Source organism: Vanellus vanellus (assembly GCF_965231255.1).
Source record: "Vanellus vanellus genome assembly, chromosome: Z".
Classification (NCBI taxonomy): domain Eukaryota; kingdom Metazoa; phylum Chordata; class Aves; order Charadriiformes; family Charadriidae; genus Vanellus; species Vanellus vanellus.
The window spans coordinates 53,086,627-53,113,999 of record NC_138908.1 but is presented as its reverse complement, the minus strand read 5'-3'; the positions used below and the strand labels follow the sequence as shown (position 1 = coordinate 53,113,999).

At 40.2% G+C, this 27,373-nt stretch overlaps 1 protein-coding gene across 1 annotated transcript in view; it reads right to left on the bottom strand.

The window, feature by feature from the left end:
* Positions 1–8,097: 8,097 nt before the first annotated feature.
* Positions 8,098–27,373, bottom strand: part of FREM1 (FRAS1 related extracellular matrix 1) — a gene marked incomplete at both ends in the record, with an annotated part of 61,481 nt that continues 42,205 nt past the window's right edge. The window contains 11 exons of the mRNA XM_082497719.1: positions 8,098–8,297; positions 9,734–9,819; positions 16,240–16,355; positions 17,066–17,191; positions 17,464–17,646; positions 17,861–17,908; positions 18,624–18,862; positions 20,036–20,185; positions 23,180–23,252; positions 24,641–24,770; positions 27,049–27,193. Coding sequence (XP_082353845.1) covers positions 8,098–8,297; positions 9,734–9,819; positions 16,240–16,355; positions 17,066–17,191; positions 17,464–17,646; positions 17,861–17,908; positions 18,624–18,862; positions 20,036–20,185; positions 23,180–23,252; positions 24,641–24,770; positions 27,049–27,193 — 1,496 coding nt within the window. The remainder of the gene's footprint in view (positions 8,298–9,733; positions 9,820–16,239; positions 16,356–17,065; positions 17,192–17,463; positions 17,647–17,860; positions 17,909–18,623; positions 18,863–20,035; positions 20,186–23,179; positions 23,253–24,640; positions 24,771–27,048; positions 27,194–27,373) is intronic.

Here is a 27,373-nt window from a genome sequence, read left to right as displayed (position 1 = left end):
CATGCTATGCAAGATGTAAGAAAAAATATCTGATAGAACACCATACAGAGGAAAGTTGTAGGAGAAGGAAAAGATGTTTTCAATAAACATCACAAACATAATCTGAAAATACTAAAAGGAAATTCTGCTTCAGATAATTGCCATTTAGGTATTCTAATCTCTACACACTCCTGTTTCTACCAGAAACAGTCTATCAATAGACTCTAGAGTTTGTAGCTATTCTGTTCGTTAACCTTGAAAATTTAGGTGATATGCATTAGATGTATGGAGTTATTTGACTTTCATTTCTGGGGAATTAGTTTGTTGCCTGATAACTGAAATAAACTAATTGCCTAGCACAATCCTTTGAGGCACTGACTTATAACTTTAGCACAGAGTTACTGGGGATCTAGAGCTTTTCCTTTCTGCATAATTCAATTCAGTTAAAATTTGTTCTAATCTTGAGGTTCATCCTGAGACAGAAGTGCATGGAGCTCCAGCAAGAATGGCATTCACACACCAACATTAGAGTGTATTTGTGCCTTGACCTCAATAGGATGATCTCATTAAGGGAAACACAGCCATGAAGCACAAGTTTTATCGCTATGTAATTTCAGCAGAGAGCAATTTAATTCTGCCACTGGCTTGGTGCCTTCCTGAAGTGTTAAGTGTGCCCTGGGAGGGCAGATTCTCCCACAACTGTCAGGAGTGCAATCATAGAAAATACGAGCATCTGCAATAAGATTAGCACTGAGGTGAGCCTGCAAAAAGTCCTGGCATCGTATTTACACAAGCATGTGCAGCATTAGGGTGGAACACCGATCAATTTGATTAAGTAATTAATTAAGTAGCCTAGAAGTGCAATTTGAATCCTATCATTCTATCTTTATTGGCCAAAAAAATGAGCTGAAGCAGTTGACCTTTGGAACTTGTGTGATGTTCATGTTGGTAGTAGTCAACCAGAATTATTCAGCAAAGATAAGGACATTACATTTTGAGTTTTCCTTCTTTTTTTCCTCTTTATTTCAGTTGCTCAGAGAGTTCCAAGGCTGAGCTGATACTCAGACCTATGTATCATATTGTGTTATAATGACATAGAATGGCCTAACACATTTGGCAATGTCTTTCAAATATGAGATTTGACTGTTTGAAGCAACATATATTTTTGCAGCTCTTTGCTTCAGAATTTTAAAATGTAATGCTAACTTAAACAATTTAAAGGTGATTCCTTCTGGATTATAGCAACACAACGGAATTGTTCTTTTTGTTTGCTTTTATCTGTTTCAGCTATTTTTCACTTCCTTTGCCAGCAAGTGCCTTTTCTCAAAGTCTAGACAGTGGTATACCACCTCTTTCTGTTTAAAAGTTCCAGCTGTGGCCTTGATCCTGTAATGTCTGTATTTAGCTTTATCCATATAAGCAAAATTGCACTAAATTACTCACATGTATGTTTACAGAATTGAAAACTAAGTGCCTAAAAGGCCCAATTTACCTCCCTTCAAAGCCTGCTTAAAAAAAAATCCCACTACCTTCAAGGTAAAAGAAAAAAGGCTTTTAAGTCTCAGTTAAAACTTATCCCGATCTGCCCTGAAAGAAAGAAACATGTGTGTATGTGTGAAGGGGTATTCTGTCCTTATCTGATGTGACTGAAGCATGCTTTGTTGCCCAGGTAGCATGTTAGTTTCTGCCGGAGGGTTCTCTTCTTTGTAGCAAGAATATAAGCAAAATCATTTTATTACTGCTGTTTACAGAGGGTTCTTCCTGCAGCTCTTCACAAAGAATGAATAATGTTGCAAGCAGCAAATATGGTACAAATTATTTAAGGATGTCTCTGTTAGTGCATAGATAAATTAAGTAAATGATAGTACTGGAATGATCGGGCTGTGCAGAAACTTCTGTCATCTAAACTAAAATGGTCTGGGTTATTGGTGCAGTGCAAATATTAACAAGGAATGTATAAAAACCTTACTATTAGCATATATGTATAGATGTGAAGCTGCTAGCGTTATATTTGCAGTGCAATGGCACTGAAAAAACTTGTTCAAGATCAGGATCCATTCATGGTACATACCCTTCTATCCTGTAACATACAGCAAGAAAAAAGGCCTGCCTTACAGGGCTTCAGCTGTAAAAGCACATAATATTATTTGCAGAAGGGTAGGAAAGGAGGCTGAAGCAAACTGGTGTCAGCAAGTCACTCCGCAAGTCACTCTGCCACCCAAAGGCAGAAACCAGTGCTCTCTTCTCCTCTAGGTCAAGCCAGTTGTGGTTCCTGGGTTTTCCTGGATGGTTTTACCTAAGTTCTGCCCAGAGCCAAAAGCAGAACCAGAGCTGGTTCTGCCAGGCCAGTCTAATACTGTTCCTCCATGCCTACAAGAGTAAGCTGTGTCTCTTTTCCAAGAGACAAAGTTGGTAAGAAATGGGACCAGATACATCTGGGCACAGTTTGTTCTATATTTACACACGGTCTCAATCTGTTTTGGAGTCAGCTGCCAGTATAACCATACACAGGTAGCAGATCTGTCCTCAGCCTCTCAGTTCAGACAGGTGCCTGCCTGGTTTGCAGGAAAGCATCCCAGCTGAGACAGTCAGTTTGAAGAATCATTCTGATGTTAAAAATAGTATTTGTAAGTGTCTTTGTGGTGACATCAACTGCATAGACTAATAATTGACAATAGCGATTGGACTGGGCACATTATCATTATGTTCCAAATACAGCTAATCTCAGATTTCTACAAAGAGCAATGCTTTATCTTTTATAAAAACTTGTTTTCCTGCCTGATTACCCTTTCATATAAGCATAGCGCATGTTTTCAATGTATTTTGGTTGTTAAATCTTGTGGCTAAATGCAGCGGTGTCTTTCAAGCAGGCTTTGATTTGCCTTCATAGTAGCAATTTATTTGGGACATTCTGTTTTCACTAGAAATAGTCACCGTGAATGTTTGCCCATCCTTTTAAAACTGTCAGGTCTATAGATGACAAGTGCTATGCAAATGCAAAGTGGTATTATTCATTTGTTTCAGAGCCATAGTTTATTCAGTCATTATGGATATAAACTGAGTAATTAGTTACACTGCCAGTTGATGCCTAAAAATAATTCTTAGGCAGTGCTTGAATTACTTGCCTTCTGTTGAGCTAAATAGTCTCATCATAGCATGATTGATGATTAAATCATTAAAATGGATTTTATATATTACAGCCCAATTCAATAGCCTATCATTTTCAAAACACATCCTATGTAGGCAAACTTGTATCCAGATATATCTTTTACAGAACCCATATGAAGACCTCAGAACTAATGAATTAGCACTATGCAGTTTATTCTCCAATTATTGTACTTATCAAAGAAAGCCATCTGTGGTCTTTGTTTTACTGAGTTTTGGGGAAACAGATCACATACAGGCCTCATGGGAAAGTTATAATTATGAAACCAAAAGGCTTTTTACAAGGTATGATATGAAAGAACAGACAATAAATCTGTTCAGTTTTGTACCTTCATCCTTAGATACTGCACATCACGAATTCCCCCCTCGCTATTCAGTTTCAAGCCCTCTGTTGCATTGTTTCTTTCTTCGCTCCTTTGTACCTTCCTGCTCATCTTTCTCTCTTTCGTCTGTGCTATACCAACAGAACTGGAGTCTAAGTTTCAAACTTCTGGCAAAATGTAGATGCTCACACTTGAAAATGTTCTCATGTGTGTGTCCAGGAGGGCTGTAAGTGTCCTTTCATGTGTATTGGCCCACGTTCTTGCAGCTGTAGGTACAGACATATGATGCAGTGGATGGTTTTCTCTCTATTATAACTCTCGGGCTAGTAGATTTTGGACAGGTGTCCACCTGCTGAAACATCTCCTGAATGGTACTGGCACATATGTACTGCCTAATCAAGAGTGTACCCAATTCCAAACCCAGCCTGAGGAGCTGTGTCGGTTATGTGCTTGATTGCTTCATCTTGTTAAGCTGTGGGACAGCGAACCAGGGGACAAAGAGTCTGGGAAAAGAGACATGACGGTCTTCGGGAAAACACCTCTTTCTTAGATTGCCCTGAATAATTTGAGAGTGCAGTAGTGATTGTAGTGATTCACTGAAGAGTTTGACAACACCAAGAAAATGTTTGTAGTGTATTCCAACGAAGAAGATGCAGATAAGGTTTCTTTTATTAAAGTAAAAATATATTTAAACTGATCTGAAAATTTCACCTGTGTGAATAAAATTATATTATTTTCCTCACTGTGCTTATATCTAGTACTTCTGATACCAGATTCCAAATCATTAGGACTACTTCTGACCAAAAAAATACATTATCTCAACACTATAAAAATAAACAAACAAACCTTATTGTGTTCTTGTATTTTAACCTCATACTGCTTGTGTACTAATGTAGGGGATAGTAGTTAAGCACTGGAATTTGAGTAGCAGAGTTCTGCATATTACAAGCAGCGCAGCTTCTAAAAGGGTAATAAGAGAGGAGTACTGACATCTGCATCTCTTCCATGAAGATGACTGAGGTTAATTAAGGACAAGACTTTTTTTCACATTCTCCTTTAAATCAAGAATTATATTAAAATTCAGTTTTATGGACTGACAGTCTTTCTTGAATGCATTCTTCCTTTTGTATATCTGTTTGCAGATCTGTAACTTCTCTTAAATTTACTTCTCAAAATAAAACAGCATTTTCTCTTTTAAAAATGGTTTGCTCACTATACAAATGTCCTTATAGTATTAGTTCAGGAATAGGCTTATGCAGAAGAAGAAACAGAATTCAGAAACTGCATACCGTAAACAGTAGGTATATTATGCTTAACTATAAGTACATTCCTACTATGCCCATCACTATATTTTTTATCACTAGAAAAGAAGCTTTTGTGACATTATGAAACTGAAGAAATATGTATGCATCAAAATATGTTTCAGTTTTGTATTAACACACATTACAAAGTTAAACATAACAATATATAGTGTTTTGAATACAAGAATTACAATAGCACCAGTCTTGTGATGTAAATAATGTAGAATCACAGTTTTCACTGAACTATACATATAATTCCCTTGAAGCTATTATTATAATTTCAGAATGAGTGAATAAAGACTTGAAGGCTAAGTTTCAGTGTGTACAAAAGAGATGTGGAAAACTTTTCTGATTTTTTTTTTAGATTAAAAACTTGATGTCTGTGAAGTTAATAATAACACAAATGTTTTAAAGTATTTGGGTTTGGAAGAAGTACTCCTGTGGCAAGTTGCCTATCAATTTTTTCATAACCATTGTCTTTGAGTCAACTACTTCTCTGTCAAATTTGTTTCAAATTGGCCAACCGATTTAAAAGATACTTCACAGGGAGAGGTGGTGGTTAAATTGACAGGCACCCAAAGAGCTCATGTTGCCCACCCCTTTATAGAAATCTAGGCTAAGCACTGGGTTCTTTTCACTGAGCTGTTGCATCTTGGTTCTGTTGCTTTTAAAAGCCATATGAATAGTTCTGGTAAAATAAATCCTCTGTTAATCCAGAAGGTGTGGCATCCATAGGTGAACACCAGAATTTATATGCTCCTTGGTCCCACTTTCAGCCTCTTGAAATTTCCCTGCTGATGCTGATCCTCTGAACACTGATTTTTCCCTGGGTTTACTCAGAGTCTAATTCGAAAGTATTGAAGACTGAAGAAATTCCTGATGACTTCTCAGGATTTTAGGCCTTTTCTTTACTAAACCTCTTAGAGACAACAACTTCCTATAGCAGAAAAAGTGATTTATTTATGCTTTCCCTGATTTGAGTATGTCATATGCTTTGAACTCCAGTATTCTAATAAAAACTGTAAGGATCTGTGAAAAATTAAGTAACAAGCACCTTGGCAAAAATTCCCTCTCTGTAGATGTCATTCTTTTATTAAATAATCAAGAGAGAGATTTAAATAATCTTGACAACTTTTATCAAGATAGCACCAATAAATTCAGCAGTTTTCATAAAAAGAAGGCCCTAAAGAAATAAAAGTTTATATCTAACCAAGCTTTCTTAGTCAATTTTCTCTGAAATTCCAGAACACAACAGTACAAGATCCCAAAAGTGCTTTTTTAGATCCTTTTTTTTTTTTTTTTCCAAAGTGAAAACTATCCAAAATAAAATCAGGTCTAGATGGGTACTCAGAGGTACTTGGTTTGGGAAATTCTTGAAACAATTAGGCTATCTATGTTGATCTAGAAAAATCCTTAAGCCAAAGTGTTAGTGTCTAGCAAAAGTGTCTAGAAGCATGGCCTAAAGATTACCATAAAAAAAAAAAGAAATCCTGGAGATATTTTTGTCTGTATGTGTTGATACCTTTGGTGAGGTTCTGTCCATGGTATTTTTCCTCCAATTTTGCAATGCGGTGATCCTTATCTGCAACAGTCCTTTCCAAAAGGTTCTCCCCTATATATAAAGACTGTCCAGCTACTCACATATATAGTCATTTAACATGCCACAGGCAAGGAGGAGGGGTAAATAACCCACGCATGCCAAAGGTGAGGAGGAGGGCTCAATAATCGCTGGAACAGCGTCCCTGAGCCCAGAGAGGAGGGTGATTCTGCTGCACCTCAGTCCCTCACAGGACTGTGAGGGACTGCTGTGAGGAACACCAGAAGGAGGTTTTGCACCTCTGGTGCAAGTAGTGTACAGATGCAATTGATCCAGATGCTGGCGGAATAGACAAATGGATAGGGGACAAGGGGACAATCAGCTGCTGGCAGCAGGCAGGCAGATGGGAGGGGTGAGAGTTCATAAGGTAAAGGGCAAATTCACCCTACGTGGTGCCACACCAACTGTCACACACTCATCATGGGCAGAGGGAGGGTTCAGAGGAGCTTTCATTTTAATTTTTTTTTAGGAAGCTTATGATTTCTTTCTTTTTTTAATTTTAAGGCTGGCAGTAAGAAGGTCCTAAAGCAAGATTTTTGACAGGTCAAATATAAATTTACTATAAAGTTATTAAATGGTAACACTGCAACTGCATCTGTTTAAAATAAGTTAAAATTAAGTTATGGGCAGCTGTTTTTTCCTATTAAACGCTGATTTTTAAGCCTTTCACAGAACTAAATCTGGATTTTTTATTATTATTTTTAAAAACCTCAAATCCCTAATAAGGACTCAGATTAATACTTCTCAAAAGCCATAGCTGCTTTAGTACAAAATATGTCCCACGATTACTTTGGTTTATACACACATATAAATCCTATTGATGCTCATGTATCACTGAATATCCCAAGATAATATTCTAGGATTAAGCTTCAGTATTATTTTTGTGTGTGTGTGTGTAAATCAGCCTTTGATACAGCATTAGGTTCACAGAGGTCCCATTATTTAATTACACTAAAAATTACAGCACCATCCTGCAACTCCAAAAAAACACTGAACAATTTTGGTTAGGAATGTGATACAATATGCAGCTCTGTGTGAGCAGATCCACTGGATTCTGAAGCTGGCCTTGGCAGGTAGAAAAAGAAATACAAGGCTTTGTTCCTCTTGGTGCTCTGTCACTAATATCTGCTGTTCGGATTTTTGTAAGACGTACTAGGGCATCCACCAAAGACGCTCCAGTCTCCTGACATAATGTCCCTCCCCTCCTCACCCAGGAGGACCTGTTTTTAGCCAGCAGAGTCTGCCCTCATTTCCACCCCAAGCAGTCTACCCTCTTTTTGTGACTGCAGGGTAAAACTGCAGTTTTTATTGCAAATGAATTAACGCAACAGCCAATTCACAACCCCTCCTTAAAAGCAGAGTGAATCAAATCAACTGATTGTGCTAGTTTCTTTTTCTTTCTTTTTTTTTTTTTTTTTAAAAAAAAAAGGGATTTTTACACAGAAATGTGATGAAAGCCTTCAGGCCTAGCTCTTTGGTGTAAAAATACATATGAGTAAGTTACAGATCAAAGCCTTTGGGGAGAGTTCACAACCTTAACCTGGACTTAATCTTTGTGACTGACCTATATTCCTTGGTTAGAGTTCAATGCATCTATACTGCTGACAGGATATAAAATAAACATTGTTGATAATTAGGACAGTTTTCTAACTGCATCCCCTCACACGTCTGCAGATAAATAAAACTGAAACAACCTGAATGTCCACATGCTTTCACAGAGATCCTCCATTCTTTACAGCTTTCTTGAACATATATAGCTGTTCCATTTGACCTTCCTGCAGTCAGTTGCTTGCCATTTTCCTCGCTTCTGCACCAATACACAATTTCTTCCTCTCTTCGGAAAGTGGTAGGAGCCTCTTCTCCAGTTTATGTAGGTCACAGGTTCTCCTCCGTTCCACTCCCAATGTCCAGGATTGACTTGGTCATTCAAACCTGTGTGAAATTGGTAAGACCGAATCAGTGATGTTTATCATCTCTGGAGCCTGATGGCAACAGAAGTATGTTGTTCTATCCCTTTGTTAAAAAATGCATAGAATATTGCGCTGAGAGAAAAAAAACATCTGGAAGAATACAAGTAAAATACAAATTAATATTTCATAAGGCAATTAGTGCCACTGAAGAACAGAAAATATACTTTTCCTCATTATTGCCTATCTAAAATGTTTTCTCTCTTTCCACTTATTGCATGTCTATCACCTCCCAGGTTTCTCTATTGATACCTAAGATGCCAAGCAGAATCTTGCATTCAAGTCTGGGCAGCCTAAGATGCCTTCAGATTGCTTCTGAAGAGATAAGCCTGCAGATCTTTGTAGACCTTATTTACAATGTTGAAAATAACAGTTGTATAATTAGGTTGTGTTAACTAATACAAACTAAAACACATATTTTCACTTATCCTCTGAGTTACTAAGACCAACATGGGTGGCATATTTTCGGACATGACCTGTCTTTTTAACTAGAAGAGACCAAGATCAGAAAATTGACACAATGGTCTTGTAGTCATTATTCTTATCAGAGGAGTTTCTCTCAGGCTAACAGAATTGTGATACCGTTAAATATGATCCCAAGCAAACTGTAGTTTTTAAAGTTGGTTTAGTATAGCTAGTAAATCCATCTCAGAAAATTACTAAAAGCTGAAAATTGCTGTTCACAATTGGAAAAAAGAACCTAAAATGTGGACAGCATAGCGGAAAAAAGACAGGTTAGAGGAAAGCAGTAACACTTGTCCATGAGCTAAGGCAGTCATTCACAGAAAGGTCTCAGGAGGTACAGAGAAGGCCCATCCAAGTTCTTTCCGTTTCTTATGAAATGAAAGGTGCATAATAAGAAATAGACAGCTGAATCTAAAATGATGTGATGAAATCTTCTTAAGCTGATCATCTAATTAATTCATGAGATTTCTGATATGACACTATTAAATTAGCAGTAACATAAAGAATTACTTAAAGGTAAAAAAAAAAAAGATAAATTAGAGATAAATAAAGTAACAGTCAAAAGAACAGTGAGGTAAACAAGAGTACGAGCTTGTCGTGGTTTAGGCCACAAACCTAGACATCTGTCCTCAAACCAGGACAGAGCTCCACTGGAAATTATTTTCCTAGTTAGTATTAAAATGGGAAAGGTTTCCAGGCAAAAAAATCCAGCAATAAACAACATGATAAACTCTTCTTTTTGACAAAAGCTTATACAATTAGTCATGTAAATTGCAGCTTTCTGTTTAATGCCTTGCTCTGAAATAATAAAAGCAGCACAAACTTGAGGACAATGCAACATTTGAAAACCGGGCTGGAACTGCTGCGGCAGTTTCTGCTTTCCAAGGTGCACGGGAACTGTAATCCTGGGAGGGCACAGGCAGCTGATGTACTTGCCTATCCAAAAGGGCTTCCTCCCACTGAAGTCCCACAGCCACTGCATGTGTTGTTCATTAGCCACACTTGCTAGACTCCCCAGGTATCTAGGCTCAAGGAGAGAGGACAGAGTAATTAGCATTCCACAGAGTGACAGACATCTCCCATCAACTTATCAACAAGGGGCACCGATTCTGGTATAAAGCATATAACTAATTTTCACAGGAAAACCACTACTTACTGGCATGAAAGAATAATTACATGAAGATGAAGTCTTAAAATTCTGGGCTACTTGGACAGGAGCCAAAGGCCTAGTCTGATTTTTCTAACAGAAAAGTTAAATCAGCTGGGCAACTGAAAGAAGCGTATACAGGAAACGTGTATCTCATACTCACAAACTGTGTTTTAAACCATTGACACAATCATTGGTACATTCCTTCGAATAATAATCTGCCCACACTAAAGTCCAAGCCACCAATTTGGTAGTAGAGCAGACTGTACCTTTTTAAAATTGTGTTCTGACAAAACTAAAGCTTTGAATAGCACAGTTAAAATCTTGGCCATGTTTCAAAACAGAACTAAGTGCATGTAATGTAGGGGTCTGGCTGGGAGTGGTAGAGTGGTTCAGAGAGGTAATGTTGGGTTGTCTACAATGACTATGCATTTAGTTCAGATCAGAGAACAGTTGTGGTGTGTATTAACCAGACTATTTCAGAATGAAGCCAGTGCATGAGCTCTGCTCTATGTTTGTACCTAAAGTATGCCAACCCCAAAGGAGGACTTGCAAATCCTAACTACCGAGCAGTCTTGCCACTATGGAGTCTTCCAACTAGTACCAAGCATGCAAGCACCAGCAGCTGGCTCTTAAGGCATTGAGACACCAGGCTAAACCCTGAAGCATTAAGAGACAAATGGCGTCCTTCACATTTGCCAGGAACTACCAGCCATCAGTGGCTTCACTGTCTTATTTATCCATCTTTTCGCCTGCCTTGATATCATGTCACCATTTTACCTGTCACACCTGATGTTGCCTTCCCTGCGATGCTGAGCCTCCGTCATTTCTGTTGTCCCATATTTCTGACTGCCTCGCAGTCTAACAGTGATGCCAACCCTTTCAGCCTCCCAGAACATCCTGGGTGATGCTTGACAGGGCCCAAGCAAACAACACTGCTCATCAAAACAGGTTTTAAAAGAGCCAAAAACTTCTCTAGCAGCAGAATAAATCAATAGCATTATGACGATTTTGCTGATTTTCTGACTGTTGCCAGTTAACAGAGACAAAAGATTGGTATTGCTCCAAAGGAGGTAAAGACTGTCTTCTTTAAGAGCTGGGACAACAACCAGACCTCAAGGGTGGCATGGCAGACTTGAATCCGCTATGGAGACCAAGACAGATCTTGGGGTGCAAGCCCACCACCAAGCCTGCTGCCCAGTTAGAGACCCATGCCTGGACCTCCATTCCTGTTTGCTGTCTTGTGTCTCTTCTAACAGTACCGATCCCATGGAAGCCATGTCATAACACCACACAAGACAGGGAAGCAGGTAAATTTTACATCAGGAGGAATTCACAGTAGCAGTCCACAATATTCTACACGGTCCCTACTGCACAAAATCTGGACCTCTCCTTAACCTGGGCGTACAGGGTCATGGTATGGGGCAAATTCATTGTGATGCTGATGGGATGCTTCTGCTGCTCCACCATTATCCCTGCAGTCAACCAAAGCAGTGTGGGCTTTGCCCTCTGCTTTGCTTTTCACGCTGGGTCTGCAAAGGCCTGCAGGACATATGAGTGTTAGTACTACAGTTGGTGTAATCATGGCTGCCCTAGACCAGGCACCGCACAGTAATGCAGGCCCCCATCAAAGCCCCAAAAGTTCAGGGACCATCAGAGAAGAAAGTGTAGAGGATCTTGCTGATATCTGCATACGCTCTCCTCAGGTACAGGGGTGACAAGATGGCCTCAGAAACATTGATCCTGACTTTACAAGTGGCAGGCTGTCCCAGCACAAAGTGTTTAGCAGTTGTCTGGTAGGGGTCAGGATTGTGCACCCACTTATGGTACACAGGCTGCCAAAACTTCACCCAGTGAAGCTCCCAGCAGGAGCTCCGACTGTGCTTCTCATCACAGTAAAGTTTCGTGCATGGTGTTGGTGCCTGTATGTCACCAGGGTGACATGCTTCCACACCTCTGGGCTCACCTAGCAGGCACTGAATCTGCAGTGAACCAGGAGCAAAGCTGTTACACTGAAAAAAAGCTCTTGGAAAGTTTTGTAGTCCATCTTCTTCCTCAGAGAAAAGGTCCAGCAAAGCAGGCGCAGTTAATTCAGGGTGTCCTCCCAGGGCAACTGATTCAGTGGCAGGATGCCGTTCCCCCTCACAGTGATGGTGGTTGGCCAGTGACCAAACTTGGGGCTCAGAAGACATTTGGGCAGTAGTCTGTGGTATCAGTATTGGACCAGCAAGAACAAAAATACAGCATTTTATCTGGCTTCTGCTCAAGGACAATCAAAGCCCTGGGACTAAGTCATTTACTTTAAGCAAGCATAGCTTACTCCTGTTGTTTCAATTGTTTTAGAAAATGTGAAAACAAAAAGCATCAATGTGTATCAGTAACTGCTATATCATTTATGACATACAGGGGTGGTCTGAGCAATAACAGTTCCAGACTTTTGCTTCAATCCAAGTACCAGGGAGAGACTTCAGTGCTGTGAAAGGAAAGCACTGCAATAATTATAATGTTATCTAATCTTTTCTCCATAGGAGTGCTTTCTAAATACAGCCGGAGAAACACACATGACTGAAGAGAGAACAACCGTTCTAATTGTAACACCTAGGCAGGGGTTTTGATGTATTGTAGGGAAATGAGAACAATACTGAAGGACCATACGACTTACGGTAATATTGCTAACTGTACCTCCAGGCAGAGCACCAGACACAGGAAATGGCAAGATAATGTTATTTATGAACTTACGTAAATCTAACACTTCCTAATTTAAATGACTCTAGAGAAGGGGTCATAATGCCTTATTGAAAAACAAACACACAAACAACAAACAAACCAACCAACCTGCACATCACTGATTTCTGTGCTAAATAAGTCCTTTTGAAATTATTCCTGTGTGCTTTAAAATTTTTGCTATTGAGTCAAGAGCATCCTTCATCTTAGAGTAGTTGCCCAGCTAAGGAAATATTTTGGGTAGCCATTGTCCTTGAAGTATTATATGCCAAACACTTAGCACAAAGACTTTGCTGATTTTAAATTAAATTATCCAGTACATTTAAAGGAGCTTCATATCATCCTGGTAAATTTAACTTCGGCAAAAGCACACTTGACTAGCTGTTAGGGTCTCTGCAGCACAGAAAGACATTTAATTTGAACTGCTGTAGGAAATCCATGTCCTATACTGGCAGTGAGGAGGGGAGCGACTGAGAGGCTCTGCTTATCCCAGGCTTTTGTTTGATCACCTAGGGAGTAATCCCGGTGCCTTGAAATAGGTGTCTAAGTGTTGCTTACAACGCCTGACGGTATTCAAAACATTCAGATGAGGCTGGCAGATGTGATGCGGAGTTTACAGGAGCCCTGCACTTCCCAGGGTGGCCACTGAAAGTCAGACGAGACATTCTGGGCTTTTAAAATTACTCTAGGTACCTGAATCTCTATGCTGGAGTCTGTAGCAATAATGTAAGTTAAACCAGTCACTTACAGAACTAGCAGAACATGAGGAGAGGAGGGCAGCAGGGTCCATCCTGCTTTGCACTCGGCAACGCTGAGCCATCATGAAGGATCTAACCTGCTATTTCAGATGTGGTTCTGCCTGTGATCCCCAAGGACTGAGGCCACATGCTGCTAATATACAAAACCTGAATAAAATAACAGCCCCTGCCTTACAAAGCTGACAGTAAAGGATCTGAAATCTGACCATATTTAGGCTCTAATGAAATGTTCAACCTCAAGAAGACGAAAGTATAATCTGAACTAACAGAGCAAAAGGTGCAACTGTGGGTTCTGTCTGTCCAGTGGAGAGTCCCTTGGGTGGCTGCAGTGAAGCCACCTCACATGCAATTGGGCCCGGCTGCACTGACCCTTGGGGAGGACATGTCCCGATAGGATAAACAAGAACTGTAACATAAATCACTAAAATTGCTGCTAAATCATGCTGCTGTGGGATCACTCAGCCATAATATCCCCCAGATGCTTCTCTTCATGTTGCCAAGGGCCTCTTCATGCATACAAAACAAAGCCAGAGAACCAAGTTCTTAAACCACCTTTCTCTCCAGTGTATTGGAGGAGGGTTAGAAATGGTGCAAGATTTTCACAGGAATTAGCTGAGATGTTTTCCACCCACACTATCACCGTGGCATACAGCAACTTGCTTTAAGACAAACACATTTTTGTGGCTGCTTCTATCCCCGCACATGGAAACTGAAGAAAAGGTTGATGTGCCACTTGCTACAAATGGATGCAATATATGTCAAAGCTCATTAGAAGCCCATATAGGTTTGCATAAGCCCATGTACATATAGTTATGTCCAGACAGCAATTGCTTCTACAATAAATTAATAGCATTGCTTTGATGGAATAGCTTAGTTTTAAGTCCAACATCTCAGGATAACAGTGTTTTCTCTAAGAGGTTAGGAGGTTGGTTAGTTGAAGAGTGTTACTGAAACAACTTTGACAATGCTTGTGCCTTTTTCCCATTCTATATAATAGAAACAGTGTAGCAATAAAATTGAATAGAAGTTTAAAATAATGCCACTCTTTTAGTAATAAAATTGATTCTTATTTTTCAGCAAAACTGGCTGATTTACTGAAAGTCAAGTCTAATCTTTTCATTTCATGTGTAATGTTTGTTTGATCTATTAAAAAAACAAGGAGGGACCCCCGTGCTGATTTTATTTGCTTGTTGGAAATATCAGCTATTTAAACAGATTTAAACAGTTAAAGTATTATTAACAGAAATAGCACAATTGGTGGTGATAGTGATTGCTGGTAGGGAGCTGAGCAAAAGGACCAAATAAAAACTATTAAGTTATCTTCTTGTACCACTTTTAAGTGTGTGCCTGGTGTCTTACTTCTGTAAATCAGTTCCAGATGGAGGCCAGAAGTACTCCATTTACCAGGATAAAGCTTCCTTCATCTGTGGTAGTCTGATATTAACTGTCCTAGGATTCACTTGCTTGTGAATTCAGTGATATGCCTTGACTTTTTGTGTAGGTGTTTAACACTGCCATTCAGTTTAACTTCTACATTGTACTCTATAGCCTTCACCAAGAAATTACTGCCTACAAATAATATGGGTCTCTAAGAGCACACTCTTTTATGAAATGGGGAACACCTCCCAGCAGTGACATTCCTTCCTAGGGGATCAATTGAATGGTGAAGCCTTCAGAAAAAAAAAATACTAGAATATTCACAATTTACAGCTTTGTTTGATAGGTAACAAAGTGAAAGCAGATGATACAAAACCATTTCAGGAGCTAAAATTTTAAGTAAACCTATTAACAATGTGAAATTTGTGGCAATCTCACAAGAGAAGGCAACATTTATATTTTAGGAAGGAGTAAATTCCATCAGCTGGGAGGTATTAGAACTAAGACTTCCCTTTTGCATGTTACCAAGACAACATAATCTGGCATAACTGACTGGAATGAATCAAGGTTTGTTATGCATGCTTGTCCGTGTTTCATGTTTCCTGCATGTGCTTCAACCACTTGTTGAATATATTCTCCTTCTTTCATCTCCAACTCTTTGTGTTTCCATTTTCATTTTGTGGAGTAATGGAGAGGTCTGTTAAAGCCCATCCTATTGTTCAACTTGTTCTTCAGCCTGGTGCTAACAATTCAACACAAGGTACAGAACATGCTTGATCCCAGGGCATGGTCCATGTTACCATGGCTAGCTTTTCTTGCAGTCCTAAGATATCCTAAAACCAAAATCACAAAGCAGGCCTCCAAAGACTGGCAGATTTTCTGTTTGTTTCCTACTTTGGGACAACTATTATTGTTATTATTATTGTTGGTTTTGCTGTTGTTGTTAATATTACTATTATTTTTATGCTTTTATTTATCCTTAAAAGTCAGATATTTACTGTTAAACTGAATGTTAAAGTTTTCCAGTTGCAGAATCTAAAGACCTGCGTGTACAGAAGAATGTGGTGAGGCACACAGGAACTGGCAATTTGTACTGTTGTTATATCAAGTGGAGGTAAAGCCAAGGAAGTGGTGGGCCAGCAAGGGTGAAAGACTGAGTCTTTGCTCTATTTCACTTCTCCCAAACTAACTCTCCCATTAGGAAAACATCCTCACTCCAGTTGGACAATTGCGGGAATTTATGTTGTGAATAATGTAGCATCAGCACCTGAAATCCTCCACAGGGTCTGAATCTCAGGGCTTGTTCTATTTTGGAGGGATCTGTGCAGCACAACCGGAGTGGGATTTATCTGAATGAACTTGGCCCTTGAGAGCAGCATTCAGCTCAGGGCAACAGCAGTGCACAGCAAACACGTTCACTTGGAGAAGGCTCTTACTGTTCTCTGCAAGACCGAGCAGCAGTGTTCCAGGTGACCTTGTGATTCACCACCAGGAAGTAGCAGCTGCCTTCGTGATGACTCCATCCAGAGGGACATTTCTTCCTGCTTGCCTCCTAAAATAAAAGGAGGAAAAGGCAAAACAGACTCCTGCTTACAGCGATGTAAATCCGTGCGCTAATAATTAGACTGAAGGCTGGCGGTGCTGCTTATGGCCTCCCCAGAGTCAACTGGAACATGAACTTTGGCTGGTACCAATAAAGCTACAACATTGCTTGAAAGATGTAAAGAAATAAATGCCTGCAGGAGGAGCCTAAAATTTATAGTGAGTAGCTTTAAAGGTGACGCGAGGTTTTAGTTCCAAAAACCCTCATAAGAGGCCATATCAGTTTGGAGACCATTTGCTGTCTTCTGCAGTCTGTGTAGGGAATGCAGCGCAATAGCATTCAGCATGACATCTTACATGGCACAGGGAATGTATGTTTACAGAATACCTAACTGAGCTAATTTTACTAACTCCCACTCATTCTCTCACAGACTTGGTGTATTGACTGTTTCATGCTCACATCCCTACAAGCACCAAGACATGGTGCTTGGTTTGTCCAGGAGCACCTGTGGGTGACAGAGACAAAAGGCAACCCCATAAATCAAGCCCTCATCATGTCTCTGGGAATCTTTTTTTTCTGGTGACAGCAAACTTGACTCTGGACAACTCTTATTCCCTGTCCAGGTCAATAACTGTTACAGGAAGGTTCTTTCCTTGAGAGTCTCAGTCATTGTAGACACTATGCTCTGATTTAGATGCATACACGTGGCAACATTTTACCTTGCTTTGGGAATTCCAGAATTTCCATATTATCCCATCACACTGAAATAACCTTTGAGTGCTTTCTTCATAATGCAAGAGCCCCTTTAAATCTGGTGTACAGGCCTTTGGAAAAGAGTAAAAGTCCTGGAAAGAGAAATGTCATTTGAACATTTGAAGGAAAATAATTACACAAAACAAACAAGCTACATGAAACAGATTAAACAGGTCTTATATTAAAGCTTTATGACATGAAAACTCCTCAAGGGCTGAGTTGTTAATTTATCTGTGTGTTGGTTAAAGTCAGCTTTGGAGTGGGAAGGGTTAGGCTGCAGATCTCTGAGGTATTAACTCATTTTGGAAAACAGCATGACTGAAAACAGATGGTGAAAATGCCTATGAAACAAAAGGTTTCCTACCTGATGTCCTGAGCTTGGTTCAGATGCCAGTTCTGCCTTATCAGCTTGTGGGATTTCTGTCTTCCTAGAGGAGACGACATTTATCTGTGGTGGTGCTTGGTTAATTACTGACACTTGAGCCTTCTTGTTTGCTTTAGCTGATGAGGTTTCATCCTCTATTTTGAGTGATACCATCCCGTGATACTTCATTTTACAGTGTCACACACACACAAGCAGAACAGGAGAGGGAAAAGATGGGGTTAGCACATATAAGCAACTCAAATAAACTCCACCAAAAAAAAAAAAAAAAGGCATTATAATATAAACTTGATGTATTACTAACAGTAGTGAAGCCTGGAAAGAACAGAATCAGAAAGAAATCACAGAAATGTCTGAGCAATACTCATAATATTCTTACTTTGAAAACCACATCAGTTCCATTTCTAAATACAGATGAAGGAGGAACCTGAAAAAAGTAGAACAGCAGAATGAGGTGGGCATATTCACGCATTACAGAAACAAAAAAGACTTTATGCAAGATTGACTACAAGTTCTATGTAATAAATCAGGCAGAACATATCTTGGGTTTAGTTCTTTCTATTTTAGAATGGAAAATTATCACCTCTGAAATCAGCCATTGAAAATCACACAAGTGTGTTTATAAACAGATTCCATTAACTTGTAAGATCACAAGAGCAGAATGTTACTAAGCCACCTAGCTAAACCAATGTAGCTTAAGCAAGAAAAGCGATGGGCAAGTTTTAAATAATTGTTCCCTATTTAAGCCATCAGTATTTTCAGCTTTGCAACTTTAAGAGCAGATGCACAGCTTCTATACGTTGGCCTGGCTCCAGTGACTTCTTTCTTCTAGATGCCCCATAATTTAGACAAGATTAGAAACCGCATAATTGCTGAAGTTGATGCATGTTTCCTCCCCCAGCTCTGTTTTTCTTCCTCCCTTGCATATACGGGTCTTCAAAATCAGGAATTTTTAAATTTTTTTTTTTTTCTCCGCAGTATTTTTAAATAGCTCCCAGGTCTGACTCAAAACAAACTCAGGTATTTTATGGTTATTGTATGGTCAGCTAGGATCACCACAAAAATATGACAACTGCAATGAAGATATCAAATCCCAATGAATTCACAAATCAGTCCATCACTGCACTGCAGAAGTGTCTTACTATTCTGCCATTTCCAGTCACTCTCAGCCTGGTCCTTGACTGATTCGCCAAGCTGTGTTCCTGCCGTGGGGCCTCTCCATGCTCTCCCATCCCTTTGGTAGGAGGCAGTGGGATCCCTTCCAAGGGAGCACTGCCAGGCCTGGGAGGTGATGAGGAGCCCGAGGAAACTGGAAACAGTGCGCCTCTCCCCCCGAAGTCAGGCTTGCTTTGGCCAGAAAAATGGGAATAGCTGCACTGACCTGAAAGCATGAAAAATGGCAGATGGTCAGTTCTAACTGCATGAGCAGATAACTGGTCACGTTGACATGGGCACATAAACAGCTTGTCATTAAAAGTTGGATGATTCTTTCACTTGATATGGTTGATTTGCTGCTTGTTCAGTCATCCCCATTTGTGGGGTTTGCTGTGACTATGACTGCAAATGCTACCTGTATATTTATGTTTTTATACGTAATGCATCTGTCTACCCACAGATCAGAATTTCAGCCAAGCATCTGCTGAAAATACCTGCATAGATTGGGGTTTGGAGTGCTGGATTTTTGGTCGTGGATAGACAGGTATCTTTAAGTAACGTTGGTGATACTTCCATCGTGCCCAGATGATTTTCTCTTCAGAAATCCAGGACACTATTGTTCCTACAAACTAGTTGTGTCAATTAACTCCCAATTTACATTATGAATGTTAAAGAGAAAACAGACCTGAAATTTTAAAAGGAATTTTTGTAAAATGAAACCTAATTCATTGTAATGCATGTATTTAAAATATTGTTTCACTAAGCACCAGAAGAAAAAACACTCTTCAGGTTTCAGAGGACTTAGCTGCTTTGCTAGTTATTTGTATTTTTCTACAGTTGCTTCTTTTTTTGATGTGATTTTAGGCACGCCACATTTTATCACTGAAAAACACAACAAAAATGTAGACATAAAAGCCTAAACTCACTGCTGTGTGCTGTAATGTTGTGAACTGTGTTTGTTAAGCATTAGAAAATGTATTTCTAAGAGCTGGGCTGAGTTGTTGGGTTTCTTTTTTGAGAGGAAAATAAATCTTTTTCAGAGGTGTATAACAACTGCTATACAAAAACTGCGAAAAAAAAAATCTAATGGACCTAAAAACGTTTTTTTCCCCACTTACATAAATGAGAACTGAACTCGTGTTGTTATGAAAAGTGGTTTGTTTCCTTGAACCCTTCTCATTTTGTACTTGTTGCTTTCTCCATGCTGCGTTTCCTAAGAGGATGAATATGACTGTGTGAGGGTATAAAGGGTCTGCAACTGTCAAGCCTGTTTTCTCTAAAAAGAAATTAGGCATTTTGATTTGAAGGTAAGCGTTAGGAACAACTTGTGGTTGAAAATAAGCAGCTAGTCAGCCAAGATTGTCCCACCTTCTTAATGATGAAGATCAAAAGAGAATACCTCCTTTTGAGTCCAAAATTTTCACTACAGCTTTTGTCCGGGTGCCAAGAACAGCATTCACAGGGGAGTTCAGAACTACTTCAAAGACTTCATCATCTTCCTCTAATCCATCATAGGTAATTGCTATATTCCACGTCTTGGTTGACATTCCTAACAGAAATAAACATTTTAATTACTCTTTAAGTGCTATTTCAATCAATCAGGGTGTCAAAGAAATATATTAATTAACCTGTCTGCAGCTAGAATGGAGTAGCTGGTGTATGCTATTGTGCTCCTACCAACCGACTGGCCTCCTGCTGTTCCGCCAAATAACACTAAGTTCGAATTCATTCCTGGGCAATGATAATTCACTTCAAGTGCATACATTGTAACAAAAAGCTGCTGTAGATGTGGGAAATGACACTGCGATACATAGATTTCAGAATTCAATTGCAATTTTCGAAAGAAAAGTTATGATGTGTTTTTTATCTTAGCAGCTTAATTTTAAAGATGGAACAGTTATTTAAAATACCTGCATATGGATCAAAGACTATGTTAGATTCAAGTACATCCTTTTAGGCAGATTTTATACTTGGTTACAAAATTTTTACTTGGTTGCTTGCCTTTACTAGGTAACTTCAGTCTTGCATTATGGGAATGACAAAAGATCGTTCCAAGATAAAGGACTAGACTGGTTATTACCCAAAAGCCTACAAATTTTGTCAGGGGAAAAAGTCAAGAGGCAGCAGGACAGAAACAGATCTCAACATACACATTGCTGCCAACAAAACATCTTGGGAACTGTTTCTGCATCACAAAGTCAGTTCTAACGTCCAAAATGAATATCTAAGATACACGTGCAACATTGTCAAAAAAACACCTACATCCTTATTACACTTCGCATAATCTCTATTTCCTTGCTCCTTTCCGCTATGAATCCTCTAGCCAAGAGGAGCTGTAGCTACAGTCAGAGCCATAAACTTGGATAGGGTCCTCTTCTGCTCCTTTTCACAATACAATTTATTGGTTGCAGTCTAATGTGCCAATCATTCCAGTCAATTAGCATAGCTGAGGTTTGTTTCTAAAACAAACCTATCAGCCTTACTAAATAATTAATAGATACTACTAATGAACACATATCAAACATCTTGAATTTAGAACTAAGAAACCAATGCCTTGAATTTAATAGCTTGGAGGGTCCTTCCCTAAGGTTAAGCCTAAGCAAAGGACTTTTGAAGAGAGCCACCCAAAAAGGACTGTGTGAGGAAAGTCAGCTGGCTTAACTGAGAAGCTGGTCAGAAAAGGGGAACAGCGTGCATCTCTTCTGTCCATGTTCACGCTTAATTTTCATGTGGCTTACCACCGTATTCAGAAAGACTGTAGCAGTAACTCCAAACTCTCCCATGCTTGGAGAATCCACATGGACCAGCAGAAAAGGAAAATCCTAGTAAAGGACCCCACACTAAAAATGTCTTTGCAACAATGTCTAGCCATTTCAGCCCAGAGGCTGGTAAGCTTGACTGCATAGTACATTAGAGGAAAGCGAGCTGGAATCCTGGGCAGCACAGTGGGAAGGACTTTTTACACTGACCTCTCAAGTCTTTATTCCATCTTCTAATTTAAAACTAAAAAAAAAAAAAAAAAAAATATCTAATGCAAAATAAAGGATCACAGAGAGTGGCTCATTGATTTCAGAGGTTTCATATGCGTTCCAGAAACACTGGAAATTAGGGCAGATTTCCACCTTTCCACCCAGTTGTTTGGGTTTTTTTACTGCTCTCTGCTGGTTGTCCTCCGTTTTCCATCTTTGAAAAATAACCAGCAGTTGCTCATTTTACACCTTCACATAAAATTTGCCTTCTTCAGGATGGGCTGTAGCGGCACATTTCCAAAATAATCAGATGTGCGACTCTAACTGAACTTAAAGCTACAAGTTTTCCTGTGGGGTAGCCAAACAAAGCTGGGGTATATATGAGTTCATCCACCATGGGGTGCAGTGCTACATAATCTCTGTAGCATGCAATGCCTTTTTTTTTTAAAAAAAAAAAAAAAAGGTCTAAGTCCTAAACCAAAAATCCCCAGACTTTGGCTGGAACTGACTTATTATATTCCGCATATCTGTTTTTCAAATGCAGGTAAGCACTTAGATGCTTAGACTAATTTTTGCCATCACTTCAGCCTTTCACAGATGATATATTTTGTCTCCTCTGTACTTATTGTGACTTTCTGCCATTGAAATCGTACTGCTAGCTGTCTTGGGATAACCTCTGCTGGCATTGCAGGCAACATCCTGGGAGGCCTCTGCAGACCCTATTTTCTAAACTCAAATAAATGCTAGACTATGCCAATAGGACGTGTTCCAAAAATACTCAGGCTTGCATATGCAAAGGGAGTGATTATCATAGCAAATGGGGTTTCATTCCCAGATAATCTCTTTAAATGGGCAAAACCAAGTTTTTCAGGTGAAGCTGAATTTCTGCATGGTAAATTGTGAAACTCTCACCTGGACTGTTTTTTCCTTAGACCCAGGGAGATACCTGAAGCATAACAATAATAAATTGTGCAGAACAGAGGAAGCTTTTTTCCAGTATCCTCACATTTGTATTAATTTTTGCTATTGATTCTCTCCCAAAAAAACTAATCAAGCTCCTTTTGATAATACAGTTATTATCACTTCTTGCTATTTATAGCCTCACTCAAGGTCAGACTGCTGATATGATTACAGTGCAAGTGCAGATGAAGTCTGACAATTTTCAGGTTCTTTTGCACCTTTCTGGTCTTGGATACCTTGCATAACTTAAGTTGTACTTGGTTTTGTCTAAATTTAACCAGTGTTCTGGTCAAGTCTTTCTTTAAATCATCTCACAGCTCAGCTCAGGATGAGTCCTCCCCAGCCTAGCTGTGAGGAGATTAGGAGACATAATTTCAGCACTTTTGATATTTTAACTGATGTAAAGGGACCATATGCCATCTCACCCTAAGTAATAAGGATACTAATTCACAAAGAAAGCCCACTGCACTTCCAAAAAATGAGCCCAAGTGTCTTCAGTCCTGTTCAGCTCCTTTAGCTACAGATATGTAATAGGTTTTACTCTCCAAAGTGAGAGTTAACACTCTCAAAATCAGTGAATTAACTTTAAAATTATTCACTGCACTGGTTCATACCTGGGTCAAACTGTACAAGCTTGGAGGGAGTCACCGTAAAGTCCTTTCCCAGCATAGCAGATATTTCGTTGACCTGAGAAGAAATCAAACAGTAAATGCCATGCTGTGATGTATTTCACCAAACCGCTGCGTTTTGCTGTGCACTGAAGCTACAGGGTACCTCTCCATGAAGTCTCAAAAAGACATGCCAACCCATACATGTGAAAAAAAAAGATAAAGGACTAAAGAAAAAACCTTGTGATACACAATTGTCATTCTGTCCTAGCTTATGGTTTAACTCTCATAATCCAAAAAAATTTGCTTGTCTTAAAATCTTGCCTCATCCTCTCTCAAGTTGCTACTTGGCAGCATCAGATAACGCTGCTGTTGACCGTGCCTGGGGACCCAGCTGTACCTGGCTCCTGGGCAGGCACATCATGGTGTCCTGGAAGAGCAGCAGCAGCCTGGCCATGTCTGCCCATTTAGCCCTTTGTGGGGTCTTGGAAGGAGCGTTTGCATGCACATCTGTCTGTCAGCTCCAAAGACTCATTGGGATAGGCATGAACCCATATATACATAAGTACAGGGACTTCAGCGACTCCCTGAATTTTCACAGGAGGCAAGCAGAGGACACCAGCTTCCACACTGCGTTCTTGATGCTGGAATCAATTTCACAGGTCTTTTAGGCCGAGCGACAACCAGAGTAGAGTCACTGGAGTCCATGAAGGATAGACCAGGATGGCGTCTGATGAGGTTAATAGCAAAATTCCTACTGACTTCAGTGGAAGAAAAATCAAAACTATGTTTCCAATTAGGGCTATAATCCTGAGAAAACATGAGGGAAACTTTTAGTATTTTTCTAGGAAAGGGAGCTGGTAAAATCCTTGGATTTCCATTTTACAAGGAAAGATAAAATTTGTTAAGGCAAGTAGCACAAAACCTGTTTTACAAAATTATGACCTGCAGCTTTCAGTCTAACTTTTCTGACATAAGATAGAGGCTGCTATTGAAAATATAGGGGGTTCCTTGGGCCGTTTCCTAGGCTGATGGCAGTGGGGGGAGAAATGGGGGAGGCTGCTGTGACTGTGGAGTTGAAACTCCTGTACCTCCTGAGCTCCTTCAGAAGTCCTAAGGCTCCACGTTGCCCAAAGCCTTGATTTTAATGGGGCAAATCTCAGAAACCCAGCTTCTGAGCACAGTGAGTGAGGAAACTGCCTGCTTTGTCACAGGTCATAAAAACTGAAATGCTGCTCCAAAACATTCCTGTTTCGGTTAATCAGCATTTCTACTTAAAAATCAGAAAATTTTGTCAGAAATTTTTCAACCATCTCTACCAGCAAGGACAATGTCTCGGTAAGTCTGGTTTGAATTGCATGGCCTCTTCGCTGATTACTGAAATAACTTTTAAGTCTGAGGAAGAAATCAACGGTCTCCACTACCTATTATTAAGTTTCCAGTTAGGAGCTTGGGTTTTAGCTTTACCTTCACGGCGATAAAGGCGGACTCTGCAGAGTGTCCTGCCCTGGTGATTTTCAGAGACACCACTCCCACATTCTCACACACTTCGTATTCAGACTGTTGCATTTCAATCCGAGACCACCGTAGCTCCAGGCTGTGGGAGAGGGAAAGACCGTGTGAAGCCATGCCACTTCCCCTGCTGCCCCCACCCCCTGCTGCTCCGAGGTTCAGTGAGGAGACATTTCTCTCCTGAATGCTGATTTAGCCAATACACATACTGAGTCTTTGTTTCCAACTCAACACATTTGTGCGATTTGGCTGATTAGGAAGAGCTGGAGGAGGTTTATAAATCTTCCAGCCTCACCCTGGTCTACCCCAAACCAAGCCTGAACCTTGTTTTAGAACCAGAAAGGTTCTGCAGCAATTTTGAGAAAATCAGAGTTTGTCCCTAACACCAAATAGGACAAGACAAGCTATCACTGTTTCTTCCTGGTTTCCTTTGTCCCTGTAGTTTTATTTTAGTCTCACTCCTCGGTATTTTCTCTGCAATATCCTCCTTTCTTGCCACCTTCCTTCATCTATCCTCTAACTCTCCTCCTCTAGAGTATGGGGCACGCTCCAGGACTCTGTGCAAGTGCCCTCCCCACACCCCTTACTTTAATACTCTGTGTACTTCGCTCTTCAGCCATAGAAGGGGCTGAATCCAGGTGTCATCTCGTACACTGAATTTTAGAATTGTTTATAGGGGCTGTGACCAAACTGCACAGGGTAGTCAGCAAAGATCTCACCTTTTTAAAAGCTGTGATAAAAATTAGTTAAGAGTCGGGGGGGGTGTGATGAGCTGTGCTACTTACAAAACAATTTGAACTTCTCTAAAACAAACTTCTAAACTTTTCAGGGTTGACTAGCTCCAACACTAATGGAAGTTTCCCCCTCTCCTCCAATATCCTGTGATACTCAAGGTATGGGGCAAACCATTTAGAAGCTGATTTGCTTTCTTTTTGCTAAAGAGGATGCATGTGCCAGATGTAGTCTAGCAGTGTTCAGATAAAAGCTGGGATTCAATTTTAATAACATCAACATGCAAATTAAACTTGTATTTCGAACCAGTGACCATTAGCTGATGAATTGTTAAAAAAAAACCCAACAGACCACAAACCACCCCCTCCCCAAAAAAAAAAAAAACAAAACCAAAACCAAAACAAAACCGTCACAAGCTTTTAAATCCAATATTAAAAATATTACTTTTTGCTTAAAAGCCAAATTCCCCTTTGTTCTGAGGTCCAGTGCAGCTAACAGATAAATGCTACGTCTCTGAAACTCCTATTTTCCGCACGAAAAGTGGCTTCTCTTTGCTCTCTTCGTAAAGCTCTGTCGTTACACGTTGCTCTTTATACGCAAGAACACGCACTTTCCCACCAGCAGTGGCAGCGTTTTGATGCTGGTTTTACCGTCGGGGCACCTGCGAGCCGGGACAGGGCAGCTGGGACGCGCTGGGAGGCGGGGGGAGGGGAGGGGCATGGGGGGGATGCTAGCTGTGTGCAGATGTGTTTGTGCTTGTATATGGGGACATCTTTTGGCACAGCGCGTAACTGCCGAAACGCTGTCGCTGCTGTGTCCCCGTCCTCCCTCCAGCGTGCCGGGCTGCGCTCTGCTCCTTTTCCCTCGCCACCATCCCCGGTTTGCCAGTTTATCCCAGGAAAACAGCGCTATTTTTCTCAGTTACTTCAGATTAAATAAATCGGTTGAACACTCTGCCCTTTTTTCAGAAGTAAAGAGAAACATTGCCCGTGCGGTAGAGCTACTCCCACTTTTGGCCTTTTATCATCAAAGCACAGTTCAGATGATAACCCAGTCTCTAATTTTTGTACATTAGGCTTATCATACGTCACAGGGAAATTTTTATAATAGACCTTGTATAAATTGTGGTAGTGGGTGACAAAGAACACGCTGCATGCCCTTCACCTTCTTTCAGTGCACTTTTGCAAAAGTATGGCTCTCATAGCTTTCACTGCTTCAGAGCATCCACTCCATCGTGTTCTCAAGCTTGTGAAAAAAAGCATTGCCGTCAGCACGGGGCAAGAGTGACCTCCAGCTGCAGGACCATGTACATGAAGCGACAGTCCCATCCCTCATCAACCAGTAGCTCAAGTCTTCAAATGCCCAACTCCCACTTAGAGTAAACTACATTCTGTTTTTGTGTGAGGCCCCGAAAGCCCTTGAGAACTGTTCCCCAGTCTGACCTGGAGCTAGCCCTTCATATTTCACCTCCCTGAGGAAAAGAAACCTTCTCTACTGTTCAACAAAAGAAATGGCAGTTTAAGCCACAGCTATGTTCACATCTGCACAGCTTCAAGCCCAGCAGGTTCGTTTGCCCCAGGGGACGGCACTCACGGTGCACTACAGCATGCACCACCGAGGGTCTCAGCTACCTTTGGGGCACCGCAGAGTTTCCACTGGCATCTGTGACTTGAAACTCCAAGTTGTCTGAATTCACCTCCTGTGATGGATTGATGACATAAAGTATGATTTTGCTGTTTAAATCCTTTTGGCTAAACCCTTCCTGAATAAATCCACCTGGGAAAGAAAAGAAACATTCAGGTGAATCAAAAGCTTGTTAATAAGAACCACATGGCTCATATATACTGTTTTCCACTTTTCTTTTTGTTGAACACTTAGAAAATTTGAACTTAAAGAAATCTGGTTTTATAGCTAAAAAGCAATATCCCAGCTCATTATAAGCCCCAGCCAATTTCT